Source organism: Indicator indicator, chromosome 10 (genome assembly GCF_027791375.1).
Source record: "Indicator indicator isolate 239-I01 chromosome 10, UM_Iind_1.1, whole genome shotgun sequence".
NCBI lineage: Eukaryota > Metazoa > Chordata > Aves > Piciformes > Indicatoridae > Indicator > Indicator indicator.
Genome location: NC_072019.1, coordinates 20,406,888 through 20,421,266, shown reverse-complemented (window position 1 = coordinate 20,421,266; position 14,379 = coordinate 20,406,888). Strand labels below are relative to the sequence as shown.

The 14,379-nt window shown below is 51.4% G+C and overlaps 1 protein-coding gene across 1 annotated transcript in view; it reads right to left on the bottom strand.

Annotated features, from left to right (window-relative positions):
• Window positions 1–6,307: 6,307 nt before the first annotated feature.
• The window catches only part of PTPRF (protein tyrosine phosphatase receptor type F), a 196,438-nt gene continuing 188,366 nt past the window's right edge, over window positions 6,308–14,379 (bottom strand). Inside the window, exons 23-30 of the mRNA XM_054384023.1 lie at window positions 13,972–14,126; window positions 12,414–12,699; window positions 10,335–10,513; window positions 8,157–8,283; window positions 7,865–7,990; window positions 7,091–7,245; window positions 6,490–6,625; window positions 6,308–6,376 (exon numbers count right to left, since the gene is read on the bottom strand). Coding sequence (XP_054239998.1) covers window positions 6,308–6,376; window positions 6,490–6,625; window positions 7,091–7,245; window positions 7,865–7,990; window positions 8,157–8,283; window positions 10,335–10,513; window positions 12,414–12,699; window positions 13,972–14,126 — 1,233 coding nt within the window. The remainder of the gene's footprint in view (window positions 6,377–6,489; window positions 6,626–7,090; window positions 7,246–7,864; window positions 7,991–8,156; window positions 8,284–10,334; window positions 10,514–12,413; window positions 12,700–13,971; window positions 14,127–14,379) is intronic.

Here is a 14,379-nt window from a genome sequence, read left to right as displayed (position 1 = left end):
CGGCCGGAGCGAGCCCGTTCCTACGCAGAGGGTCTGAGTCTCCGCCCGGCGTGCTCACGTCAGCAGCGCGTCCCTCTTCTTCGCCTCCTCCGCCCACCTCCTCTCCAACGTTTGTCCGCCGTATCCCTCCGCACCACGCGCCCAATAAGTCCGGCAGGCCGCAGACGCCACCTCGGCCGTTCCGCACCACCCAAGCCCCGCCCTGCTGTCTCGGCCCACCCCCTTCTCCTCCACCACCCATCCCACCTCCGCCACCGCAGCCAATCGCTTTGCCCGCTCCCTCTTCACAGCCAATAAAAAATCGACGGCCGGCCGCGACGGCCCAGCGAATCAGGAGGCCGGGAGCGGGGCCGTTGCTAGGCGGACGGGACGAGCGCCGGCAGCAGTCTCTAGGGGGCGGTTGCTAAGGAGGCCCAGGCCTACTAGACTAGGCTGCGGGGAGGCCCGGCAGGGGGCCCCGCGGTGGTCGCGGGGAGCGGCCCCGGCCGCGCCCTGCCTCCGTGTCCCCTGAGACACCCGTCGGGTCTGGCATCACACCACAGTCCCGAGGACAGCACGGTGTCACAGTTGTTCGGGACACGCTCGGGGCCCTGCCGTCAGCAGGGAGGCTGGGATGGACCGGCCGAGCGGGGACAGGAGTTTCGGCTGCCGGCGCAGCAGCCGCTTAGCTGTCAGATAGATCAAAATGCAGCGTGCAATCCCACTGCAGTGGCCCGCCGCCCGTGCCCTGAGCAGCTGGCAAAGGTGGCAGGGCCCGGGGCCGCCAGGGCACCAGGGGCCGGTGCAGCTGGGTCGTGCAGGAGCCTAAATGGAAGCTCTGGGTATTAATCCTGTGTAAATAGGTGCTCTAGGGAGCTAATGGGTTTTGGGCACTCACTGGTGACACACAACAGGCGTGTGCCAATTGAACGTATCAACCGAGCTAATTATATCCCTACGATTTCTGGGTGTAAGCAAAGCCAAAGTAGAATTTGATACTATACAAACGTCTGGCAGCAAACACAACCTGGAACTGGCCTGGTGCCAGGCCTGGCCCACATCAGGGAGTTCCGGCAGCAAAGCCTGGTCATCTGGAACCACGGCAAAGTGTCCCCGTGGCCAGCCCAAGCTGACAGCAGTTCTCCACCCTCATGTTGAGGTGTTGGAGCTGACACTAGCAAATGCTGGCAAGCGTGGCCAAGGCTGAGTGCTTGACAGACTGTCTAGGGATACTGACCAGATTAAGTTGGGTGGGAGTGGCTGTGATGTTCACAGATCATGTGCTAAATGCTTTTCAAATGTGCAAATACCTACAGGCAACCCTGAAAGTAAGCACAACCCACCCGAAGAGCTCGTAACCCGCCTAAGAGACCACACTCAGTCCCTCATGCCTCCCTTATGCCTAAATAAAACCTTAATTTCACTGCACGTTTCTCACACCTTCTTTGGTGCCATGCTGGAGGCACACAAGTAGCCCCAAAAGTCTTATCCAACACCACTCCAACACAGATTTTTTTTTTGTGGTATTCTGCCTTTCTGACCTGCTCAGACTCCAAGTTGCCAAGTACCTGGACCAGAACCCAAGTGGATTAAAATCACAGCAGGCACGACACTCATGTGTCCCTACAATGGAGGCACCAACACAGACAACTGTCAGGTGATGGTTATGCTTCTGGCCTTTCTGGTGGCTTGGCAGCTGCCCTTGCTATCCATTAGTCAAGAAAGACCAACTTTATAATGCCAGGAGAAATTACCCAGTGTGTAAAACGTCACTATGAGCAGAAATGTGTAGGCAGGAAAGCTTGATGACATATAATTGTTACTGTAGACTGAGATTACTTGTTAAAACTGGCAAAAGGGCAACAATGAGCTTTTAATTGGATCAGAGTTTTTCTCAGTCTCAAAAATGAAACAGGTCAGAAGAGGAAAAAAAAAAAAAAGTCACTCTTAACTGGGAAATTTACAAATTAAAATGGCAACCTTGCTGAGAACAAGAAATGCCAGGATTATGGGGGGGAGGAGTTGCCAGGCTACTGCATAGAGTAAGCTCAGATTCGTTCAGTGCTGCAACTGTTTCTTTTCCTAATTTAACAACTATTTGGCCCTTAAAACAAACAAACAAAAAGTAATGGAATCCCAAAGGGTAAGTGCTTGGACAGGATGTTATTTAGACTAGATGATCTTTAAGGGTCCTTTCCAACCCAAACCATCCTATGATCCTACAGTTTAGCATCACTAGGGGGCAAACCAAGCCTAGGCAAGGCATACACAGCTCTCTTGGTACAGGTATCAATGGAATTCATTAAAAATATATATATATAGAAAGAGTAGAAGAGCACCTCAGTGACCAGGAATTCACCTTTTACTAACTGCCATTTAGCTGCTGTCCCACCTGCCAGATTGTGCCCTTCACAAAGCTGTTTATCTGAGACTGCATTAGGGCTACCCGGTGCAATTGAGCAATGGAACTTTTTCACTAGGAAAACCCAAAAGGCAGCAGTGATTATCCAGCTCCATTGCTCAGTGCAAGTGTGGTTGGTCTGTCAGAGAGACTCCAAAGGAAGGAGGCCGAATGTTGCCATCTTGAAACCATTCCTTTCAGATCTGGAACACAGCGTGGCACTGTGAAGCTGGGCTAATACCAGAGGGAGGTAGGTCTCAAACTGATAGCAAAGAAGATGGAGCAAAAAAATGCCAGCAATATTAAATCCTTTTTGGCTAAGGAAAGCTGAACACCGCAGCCCAAACATGGTTAGTTACTGTGCATGGTTAGTCTCTTTATATTGCTCCATTTTTATTTTGTGAGCTATGCGGAGATAAAAGGGAAATAAATATTTTAAAAGTAAGTGCTTTTAAACTGGTATGGCTCCATCCCCTGTGGAGCAATGCTGGCTGTGTGTATGAGTGAGGAGGCCTGGGGAGCTGGACTTCCCCTACAGGAAGGCAGCTGCCTTTGCTACTTTCTGACTTGGCTGTCCCCTGGGTACTTGTCCCCTTGCCAAGGCAGCATGTCTTTACACTCTGGGGGCCTCCTGTGTGCTGAGGCTTTTTTGGCCCCTGAGACCAGCACGAGGCTTTGGCCACATGGCTTCACCTCCACACTCTTGAGAACCTACACGCTGGCTACCCACCAGCAGCCTTGCTGCGGAGGCCTGGGTTCAGTCGTGTTATTTCCAGCACAGTCCATGTTGAGATGCTGTTCTCTCTCCCTGCCTTCTCTTGATCCCATTCAGTCCATAGACAAGTGCACTGACCACCTGAAAATGTCTGTATCTTACCCCTCTGGCAGGCAGAGAAGCAAAGACCTAAGAGTGAATTCAGAGTGTTTGTTCCCCACTATTTTCCCTGGGTTGTTTTTGAAGGGTTTGGGCTAAGAACAAGGCATCAGGTGGGAAGGGAAGCCCCTAGTGTTCTCAGACAAGGAGAAAGAAGGTACCTGTGTGCGTGCTTGTGCATACATCCAAGTGTTCTGGCAGTTGCTGGTTTTGGTGAGAGCAAATTGCTGCATTCAAAGCCACACGTGCTGTGCATGTCAAAGTGCCTGGTGACTGCTCAGCGATTGTCTCATCCATGTGGGGAAAGCATGGTCACCAGCTGTAACTTAGCAGCACAGCCAAAACAAACACCATTTGGCATCTGGTACCTGCTCAGATGCTGGTCTGGCCTGTCAGGAAATGCCAGATGTGGCTGCGTTCCAGCAAAATCAGCAAGGAGTAAGAATGTGTCCACAGTCATGTTGGGGAAAAGCTCATCAGTCTTTCCGCCATGTGCTCCCACACATGATGCTCATGCTGGCCAGAGCAGATTTAGCTTCCTCAGGAAGGGCAGACAGGCCATAGGGTACTGGTCCATGCAGTTCTGCCCCTTGCACACTTGTGCTGCTTGCAGGTGCTGCTCTATGAGCTAGCACTGACCCTGTGGTTTGCAGTTCACATCCAGAATGAGCACAGAGTGGGGTTCCACACCTGAAGGTACTTGGGTACTACTTTGTAGTTAGAGGATGGTTTTACTGCTGACCAGTAATTTTGCATACAACTGTGCTCAGTGATACGAAACAGCTTTACTGCAGTGTTCCAGGAAACTGGCAACATCTCAGCCTCAGCCAGAACTGATACTGCCACCAATTCCCCCTCCCCCCCGACTTCTTTCCTGGAAATTCACAAACAAAATCCAGCTTGGTCCGGCAACCAGCACAATGGCAGGGAGCAGGGTGCAGGTAAATGTCCTTCCAGCAAAGCTCAGCATCACTTCAGGGCTGCATCCTGCTGCATCCTGGGGTCCTCTGAGGATTAGTAACTGGCAGTAAAGTAGATGGGGAGGGCATGTCCCAGGGCCTAGCCACTACTAGGACAGCTTGTGAAGAGCATTGCTTCAGCAAAGTCATTACTGGCTTCCTCCTGCTGGGAATGATCCATCCTTTGGGAAGTGGAGGATACCCAGAGAGGGCCAAAGACAGGCTTGTGAGGAACCATTTCTGGAACTACCAAGGACTCTCGGGGCTGGTGGACAGGAGGTGAGCACGCACATGCACAAAGGGGTCTCTCAGAGAGGCGAGTTCCCTGCTGGCATAGGGTCCCTATGGAAAGTGTGAGGCACTTGAGGCTGGGATGTGCCTGTGGGAAAGGACTTCTGTGGCAACAGGCTGAGGAGTGTGTCCATTGCTGAGGGACTTGACGGCCTCTGCTTATTGCTGAAGAAACACACAGCAAAGCCAGCTTTTATGAAACCCGATTATTCAAATTTATTAACATCAAGAATTATGCAATGATGCTGTAGATTTTTTTTTTTTTTATTAACAAATAGAAAACAGACTGTATACAACAGTGACCCCTACAGCACTATGCATCCACAAGGTAAAAATGAATGTGTCCTCCAACATTACCAACCCTGGATTGCTGATTTCAGCGTAGCTTGGATTCTTAACTCGGAATACATGTGATAATACAATTAGATACCCTTCCACCACCTTTATTCATAACTCAATGCACTCAAAAGAGGGCTGCTCGCTCCCTGTCTTTAGTGCAAGCATGATATAATAAGGAGTATTAATATATAGTACCATTAAATTAAGTCCAGTAGTCTTGCCACATTGGTTCATTAGAACGTCCTGAAGTAGCGGAAAGTACAATATTCTAGTGACTTTTAACATTTGCAGGATAGCAAAAATTATAGATACACCCAACCTCTGAAGCCATGTGTACTCCCCTCCCCTTCCCTGCAGCACCCTGCTTTCTAGAGAGAGCCAGCCTGGCTCTGCTCTGGGGACAGCTGGGCTTGTGCTCCTTGCCTTTGTGAATGCTCCAATGGACTTCACTGGTGAGAGTGACAGAATGGTGCTTGCACGCACAGAACCACGGGATTAACAAAAGGGCCGTGTCTCGCTCTCTCCATCCCCTCCCTGGGGAAATGTGGGATCCACTCCCTCCTGCCCCCTTCCCAGCGAGACACACAAGAGGCTCCAAAGCCTGGGGCCCAGGATTTCGGGTCTCTCACAAACAAGGCGACGACAACTCACGTCATATCGGGATCTGCCAATACACACAGTCACTGGATTGGTTTAACACGTGTCGTAATAGGAGTGAACGGTTTCCAGCTGACAAAGGGGACCGTTGTGATTCTCCGGTGACCCCACATGCCCTCCCAAACCCAAACTTACTCAGGAAATAATGGGGACGAGGGGAAAACGCTGAAAAAATAATTGGTAGCTTAGGTCCAGTTTAATGAAATTTCATATTCTACAGAGGATTAAAAAGCGGCCTATGGGGAATGGAGCCGGGCAGGAACCACAAGCCAGCTGCTGCAAATTACCAAGGAAGCTGCACTAAAATGGGCAGAACCAGCAGTGACTGGGCTGAAATAAACACAGGGCAGTAAAAAATGTAGAAGCAAAAGGAAATAAAAAAAAAACCCAACTCCCAAAGGTTTGGCGGGTCCAGTTCTGCATGGGCAAAACATTAAGACTTGCAAAAAATAAAAAGTAAAGAAAGAGATTATAAAAACCACTAGTAACTATTTTACATGTTTAAAAAAAAGATCCCATTCCACCCACTTATAGCCTTGCTGTGAAATGCAGTCGCGTGAGAGAGGGCGAGAGATGCACATGAGCAGAAATTCAGCCAGAGACCAGAAATGCTTTTGGAGTCGGATTCCCTCGTTCGGCGCTGGGGCGAAGTTCCTAAATGCCGTGGTCAAAACTGGTTGGCATGGAGGTCTGCTGTCTGGGCAGCACCTCCATCTGTACAGAAGGACTGAGGAATGGGCGGCTCTGGCTCAGAGGGACCCGTCTCCACTCCTAGACATCCCCACCGCGACTGGAGGAAAGCACTAGTTACGTTGCATAGTGGTCGAAGCTGCCGAGATACTCCAGCGCTGCTCTGTAGCACAGCTGGTACTGGTCCTGCAAGGCAGCAAGGTGGAAAGCATGAGAAGTGGAGACCTAAGGAGAGTGGGCAGCAGAGTTCAACATTCACCTCCCTTCTCCCACTGCCCTGAGGAGGAAGGGATGCTCACCTCTGTCTGCACCATGGCTGGCCGCTGTGTCCGCAAAGTCTTCACTGTCTGGAACATGTCCACCACCCCCTCGTAGCGCATCCTCTCCAGCACGATGCTGAGCGTGATGAACACACCTGTGCGCCCGACCCCAGCACTGCAGGGAGAGAGCAAGAGGTGCTGTTAGAGACTCACCAGCCCCAGAGAGACTGCCAGGCTCCTAGGAATGATGCAAGTGCTCCCACCTCATGGAGCACATCGCCCTGCTCAGTGGGGCCAGGAATGACCACAGGGATATTGCCAGCCAGAGATGCTACCTCAGCACCATGAGGCGCACCAATTCTGCCTTGCCTTTGGGCCAGGCTGCTGTGCCCAAAGACTCCTCAAGAAGCCACAAATCAATACCCACCAGGACATTGGGTTAATCTGGTCACCCGGCAAAAAGGCTGCCAATGGCACCCATGGATGTTGCTGTCTCCTCGATTCCTGCCTGCCTCTTGTTAGTGGTATGCAGGAGGGACACCAAGTGCAGGGGAGTTGGCAGCTGCCCAGGTAAGTGAAGTATGGGACATCTTCAAGGGCTGATGAAGGCAGAGGTGGGTGCTGATGTGTCCTCACTCACCTGCAGTGCACTGTGATGGGCCCGTCCTGCCCAAACTGCTCCTTGGTCTTGTGCACCTGGCCAATGAAGTCAATGAAACCCTCTCCTGTCTTTGGCACTCCTTGCTCAGGCCAGTCTGTGAACTGGAACTGGCGGATGGTCCGTGACTGGCCGTCCTGTGGGGACAGGGAGGTGTTTGACATGAACCGTGGATGAGGGGCTGATTTCGTCCCTCTCAGAACTGGTGCTGCTGGCCTGCTCTCACATCCCCTGGCCCAGGCCAGCTGAGAGGGTGCAGAGGCCATGGATGAGTCTAAGCATATCTTTTGCTGAGCATTTGGGTCCTGCTTCTGCTCTCCTGTGTTTACCCCAGGACAGCTAAGCTGATGAGGACTTTGGGCCTCTGCAGGATCTGTTGGGTCAGTGTCCTGGTCCTGCCTGGGGACTAGCTCCACCCCAGGACCACATTTAGTGTCACACAGAGGTCCTGCTGCACATGGATACTCCAGGTGCAGGGAAGCCTGTGTGAAATGCTGGCTCAAATGCACAGCACAGGCAAGGCAGGGTCTGGTGCTGATAGGTATGCCTAAGCTGCTCACCAGGACTGACACAGCTGGCAAGAAAGGAAGTTGTGATGAGAGGAGCAGCAGGTGGGGGGCAGGAGCCCTTTCTATAGTGTAAGGCAGCACCTTGCTTTTTGGTTCATCCAGAAGCTGCTGCATGCTCCCTTCACTGGCCTGGGCAGAGCAAAGGCATAGAAGGCAGGGGAGCTGGGGAGTCAGCAGTTGCACTCACCCTGGCATCTGTCACCTTGAACTCCCGGAGGATGTACTGTGGCATGTTGTACTCTGCCATGGGGTCCACCACGAAGTACTGGTACCGGGCAGAGCGCTCTGCGGGCCAGTACTGATGGCACTTCTCCTGGGGATGAGGAGCAGAGTGAGCCATTAGCATGGACAAGTTGCTGCTCCTCCCTCCCACCCCCTAGGAGCATGTGTGGTTGTGGGATCATATCAGGGTGAGTCTCTGGGTTGTGCCCAGTGACAGCAGACACACGGCCTCCCCCCTCCTTGAGCAGGATTCATACCCGGCCCATCTCGCGCAGCTTTGTCAACATCACCACGATGGTGGAGTTGTGCTCCCAGAGCATCCGCCAGAAATCCTCTGTGGTCTCAGCCAGTGGTCCCTGTGTGGCAATGTAGGCCTTCTGCTGCCTGCAACAAACATAATGGTGTTCAGACCTGCTCCTGGGAAATGGGCAGCAGCTGCTCCCAAGGGCTGCTGGACTGGAAGAGCTGGAAGCTGGAGTCCTGTGGAGCAGGGAGTGGGGCTGCCAATATAGCTGCAGGAGGCAGGTCTCCAGGAGTAGCCATGGACTCTAGGTGAGGGATAAGCCTGCCCTGCACATGTTTTCTAAGTGCTCCCCGCAGATGTAGTGGAGTACCACCAGGTGCAGGATCCAGAAAGGCTGCTAATCTGCTGGGGTAATAGTGTCCCCAGACCAGCCTCTCCTTGCTGCTCATTCCAAGCACTGATGCCCTGAGAGAGTTCTTTGCATGCAGGCCCATGTGAGCAGGCTGTGGGCACCCCTCCAGGCTAGAAGGAGATGCTGTACTCAGGAATGATCCCAGCAGCACATTTACTCTCTGCAGCACTCACCACCGCTCCCATTGCATGAGAACAGAGAGCAACTGAACCAGGTCACTTGGATCATGCACACCAGCTAGTAACTAGGGCAGCGTGGAAACCATGAAGATAGTTCTGCCAGCTCTTCTGAAGCTTCCAAATGTGTCCACTGTGGATCAGAGCATTTCTCAAAATGTCCCATGTGAAAGCAGAGCTTGACCTGCCCCAGCCTGGCTACCACCCTGGAGCAAGCACCCTTAGTGTTTGGACTCTGAGAAGGGCCAGCTCTGCAGCACACTGGCTTTCTGGCCTGCTGGCTGCCCAGCCTGGCACAACGTGCCACCTGCAAGAGATGGTCTGGTGCCGCACAGGCGATGACGACAGGCTGTAGCTTCACCACAGTGGGGCGCTGGTGCCTGTGGGACTCCGGGTGGTATCCTCCACCCTCCCCTCGTGCACTTCCTCTCTTTGCTAGTGCTCAAAATTAATAAACATGCTGCAGGACAGCTGTAATGTGCATGATGAAGATAGGGGCTGTGCTTCAAGGTGGATTTATAAGACATCACAAAAAGCAGGGAGTAGGAGGTACAGAGTGAAACAAAAGAGCTAAAGATGCAGCATCAGTGATGTTGGGCCAGCTGATTGCTTTAGATGATAAGAAAATTGCTCAGTTCAAAGGAAAGGATGGAAGGAGATAACAGCGCGTTTTGGGGAAGGGGTAGATAGCACCTGCTGTGCTGGCAGCCCTCCCTCCATAGCATCCCCAAGGGGCAAAACCAGCACAGCTCTCACTTGGCTCTGGAGCCAGGACAGAGTGGCTGCAGCCCTTGCCAGAGGCTGGGCTGCTGGGCCATGCAGGCAGATGGCCACATTAATGATGCAATGCTAGATGGCTCAGAGCCACACAGGCAGAAGAGAGCAGAGGCTGCTCCATGACAGCTTTGCTCCAGCCCCTTCATCCTTGTCCATTACTTTGTCCCACCCTGAGGAAGCTGGTTCACTGTGGTTTTGCTGTGTTGGGATGCTCCAAGGGTTGCTCTCCTTCTCCTTGCCCAGTCTTGCTTCCATGTAGCCCTTTCCCCCTGGGAACCTTGCCAGGGCTCAGCTAATGGAGCAGCAATGGAGGCATAAAGCTGCTGGCCTGGCTGCACCAACATATGTTCCCCTCTGGCAGTGCCTGTTGCTCCTGGGGGGTCACCAGTCCATTAAACAGCATCTAGGCAGGGCCAAGCCGGGGGGGCACTGTAAAGCATCCATCACTGTATCCCCTACTCCTGTGCTGGGTGACCCTACTGTGATGGCAAACAGAGAGATGACAGGAATGAGCCTTGAATTCCTGTTGTTGGGATTCACTCTGGATTATTGTCTGAGAACTGGCTGGGAAGGAGATGTGGCCACAGGACAGTTTCCCCGATTCTCCCCTCCTGGAACTTAGCACCTGAGATTGTGATTCCAGCAGTTAGATACAGAAACTGTAAGTTATTATTGCCCCACTTGAAATAGATAAAATGCAACAAGAGGATCCCCAGACCACCTCTAGGCAGCTAAGACCAGTCCTCAGGAAAGAGGAGAAGGCAGCTGTGCCCAGGTTCTCAATCAGGCAGGACAGGTTGGCCTAGGCAGCTAAAGCAGCCCTTACCTGTAGCCATCTATGAAGCTGGCATTGATGTAATCAGAGCCCTCAACACCCCGGATGGGCTGCAGACAGACTCTCGTCAGCTCATATGGCATGATGTTCACCAGGCGGTTCTTGAACTTGTTGCATGGGAGGTTGGCACTGATGAAACGTGAGGTATGTGCTTTAGAGTTGGCCAGCAGCTGAAAGAGGAGGAGACATGTCAGACCCCTGCTGGGGATGCAGCAGTTTGGGAGCAAAATCAGGATCCTGGCAGGCAGGAGTCTGTCCAGGCACGCAGTGATGCTTCCTCCTCCAACAGGAACAGCTGCTGGGGACAAGGCCTTTCTGGACCAGATGAAGGGCTCTGCCATCACGTTACAAAGCAGCTGCAACCAGCTGCTCTACTTCAGAGTAACCAGTCTGGTTTTCAGTGCTGTGTTGGCCCCTCTGCTGTGGCACTGCACACCCAGGCAAGGCTCGGCCCTGCTGCTGGCTTTTGCTGCATGGCTCTAGGTGGTAGCAGGAGGAAGAGCCTGCACTGATGTGCAGATGCAGGCCCAAAGCCACACAGAGTGGAGTGGAGACCCGTAGCAGCTCTCTGCCCCACAAAGGGCTAGGACATGAAACTGCTGTACCTCGCTTAACCAGGGACACACACTTGGTGGTGTCCATCTTCCAGCAGTATCTTTCTATTTACTTCCCATCTCAGAAGAACCCATGAAAAATGTCAGAATTGTGACAGACTTATGACAGGTAAAGAAGACTGGGTTACTGTAAGACATTTTATGTTTCTATTCAAACCTTGTGAACTGGAGTCATGGTAAACGCATTACTTAGATCTACTGGCATACATATTCAAACAAAAGTCCTTTTTCTTTCTCCCTGAATTTTCTTTTCTATCTTCCTATTTTTTGTTCTTCCCAAAACACTCTGGCATCTGCAGAGCCACTTCTCTCTGTGTGTGGCTGCTGGCCCTTGGCAGGCTCCCTGTAGAAGGACAGGGCTGCTCTTTGGGGAGTGATACAGTCGTGTGAGGCCCTCCCATATCCTGCTCTCCAGGGTTTCCTATGTAATGGATACTGCCAAGGCACAGAGAGAGACAAATTTTATTATTGTTCTTAAGAGATCCTTGGAGAAACAGCAAATTTTGGTCTTTTTTTCAACAGAGTTGCTGGAGTTGAGCCTAATTCTTTGGGGTTTTTTGTGGGTTTCTCAGGGCAGGTATCACTGTGAGATGCTAATGCAACACATTCTACTGTTCCAAGCCTGGGACACCAGCAGCTCTGCTAACTACAGGACAGAACTGCTCAGCTATTCCCAGTTTACACAGAAAGTCCCCATTTTGCCTCTCCTGCTCCTTTGTCACCTGGGAAGGAATCCCCAGGGTGAAGCTGTACTGCTGCAGTTCATTTCACAGCTTGCATGGTCTGCTGCCTCTCTCTGCATGAGCTATATTCCCCTGCATGAGTTTACAGGCCTAATGCACCTTATCTGAGAATATGGGTGCTTACCAGAGCTCAATTCCATCTCCAAGGCTGTCATAAATATCTGCAATTGGCATTCACAGATAGAGACAGCAAAATGTGGGTTTAGCTTCTTAGAAACAGTATGCCTCAAAACTCTGCCTTCACCAATTCTAGCACTGAGGTTTGGTGTCAAGGCAGTTAAAAGATAACAGAGATAAACACCGAAGAAATGAGACTAGAAATGTCTCACATATTGAAATTAGAGCAGTTTCCAGACAAGTTGTTCACAGTAACATCAATTATCACTAACACGATCTGCATCTGATTTCAGATGCAGCTCCTGCCATACAGTGAACCTGGAGCAGAACATGCTGCTGAGATCTGCGCATCCATCTGCCTTTTATATCATCCCCAGAAGCTGCCAATCCAGGCGGGACCATAGCTGACACAAGCTTTACAATTCAAATGCATTTGAAATCACTGCCTACCTGGTTTAGAAACACACAAAAGAATAACTGTCAGTAATGATCCACGGCTCTCCCCTCCCAGCCCCTGGACAGGTGGCTGGGTGGGCTGTGTGGGAACAGACAGGGCACTAGAGAGGGAAGGTGGGTGCTGGGGCTCTGCCACCAACCTTGAATTCCAGCTCCATTGCAGTAACGCTCTCTCCTGGTGGCACCTGGGTCAGCTTCTGAATGTGAGCAAAGAGGTTGCGTGCAGGCACCTCAGTATTGCCACATGTGGCTGCCTCCAGCAAGGCCTCGTGGATGAAGATGTACTGGTCCTCTGTCTGCACCATGTAGTTGCGCTGGGAGCGCATGCATGTCACATGGCCATAGATGTCCACAGTCTTCTCATGCTTCATCCGCTCCAGCATGGCATCAATGACAATAAAGCAACCAGTTCGGCCCACGCCAGCACTGTGGGAATAAAGCATGTGGCCTGAGATGATGCTGTCTCCTACAGATGCCTTGCAAACTCTGCACTTAAAACTGCACCTAGACCTAGAGCACACAAAAGTGGGGTAAAGGCTCCTCCCCACACTGACCTCCTAACCAGCTGACCCTCACACGAGATGGGACAGGAGGAGTGAGAGGCACCAGAGAATGAGGGAGGCTACTTGGCTCTTCTGCTGTGCCCCTGTCACTGATGGAGTGGAACGGACATGGTGTCCCTTTGCTGGTCCCTGCTGTAGCTGGCAGCACCTCCACAAGGTGTGTTGAAATGTGTTTAACAGGCAGGAGAGTGACGGCGTACAGGTGTAGCAAGTTAGAGGACATGAGCTCCAGGCTAGGCACCAGAGGGTCACTCTTAGCTAACCCATAAAATGAGGACAGCCAGCCCAAGAGGGAAAAGTAGAAAGATAAGGTCATGCATGTCTATGTTGAGTCCTTTGCTCAAGCACCTGACACCTTTCCACCTCTGCTGGGAGGGCAATAGTGATCCCCAAACTACTCACCCTGACAGCACCCTGAAAACAACAGACATGCTGTTGTGACATGTAAACACAGGCAGAGAGAGGGAGCTAGACATTTCCTCATTTATAGTGCAAGTCAGATCCTTAAGAGGGCTTTAATACAGCTTGTTTGTGTGTTAATTATACCCCACTCCCATCTGAAACAGAGCATGAAAGAGGAGCATTAAACACTGCTGGCAAGGCTTATGCTGGAACAGCAATGATGGAGTGGTTTGTTCAGTAATAGTCCCCACTCGGCTGGTATAGATAAATCTTGCCTGGATAAGATGCTGAGCCTTAGCAAAGTAATATTTTGCTTAAAAAGATGCCTTCCTACCCTGCAAAAGAGTTCTGCTGTAAATATGACATATGAATGTTTGTGGAGGTCACTGCGTGCGTATCTGCCAATGATGTGCCTCTCAAAGTGCCACCTCCTTATGCGGGGCACAGATCACTTCATTTTTAAATAATATTTGCAGTTTTACAGAAGAAAGTATCTTCTGAGGCTCTCCATGCAGCAGTGCTGTTTAACCTGACAGCAGTAGCAATAGAAATGTCACTACTGCACTGCCACTGCTGGTTTCTGTCCTGTTCCCAGGCCAAGCATGCAGTGTAGGTTATGCAACCATGAAACCTTTCCTGCAGGAACAGGAGCCTCCACTTTTAGCTGAACAGGTTAAAGGTCCTGCATCCAAAAGGCATGTGTTCAGGTGCAGCTTTGCAAACACAGTCCTACCTGCAATGGACAACCATAGGCCCAGCATCTGGTGGGTTACAGGCCTTGACCCGTCGCAGGAAAGCTAGGATCGGAGTGGGATATTCTGGTACCCCATGATCAGGCCACGCCATGAACTGGAACTGCCGCAGCTCTCGCTTCTCACTGGAGCCATTCTGTTGAAGGCAAAAAGTTGTCTTGATGAGAACAGTCTCATCCTAGGATCCAGGATAGGAACCCATTGGTGGTACCCATCTGACTGCATAATGACAGGCATGCAATGCCATACGTCATCATTCACGTATTAGGGTTTTGACAGTGGAAATCTGGAGGCAAAGTACAGGCTTCTCTACACAGAGATGCTCTGTGAACAGCCAGCTGCTACAGATAGCAGGGCAGACTGAAAAGAAGGTGAAAGACTCCTTTCTG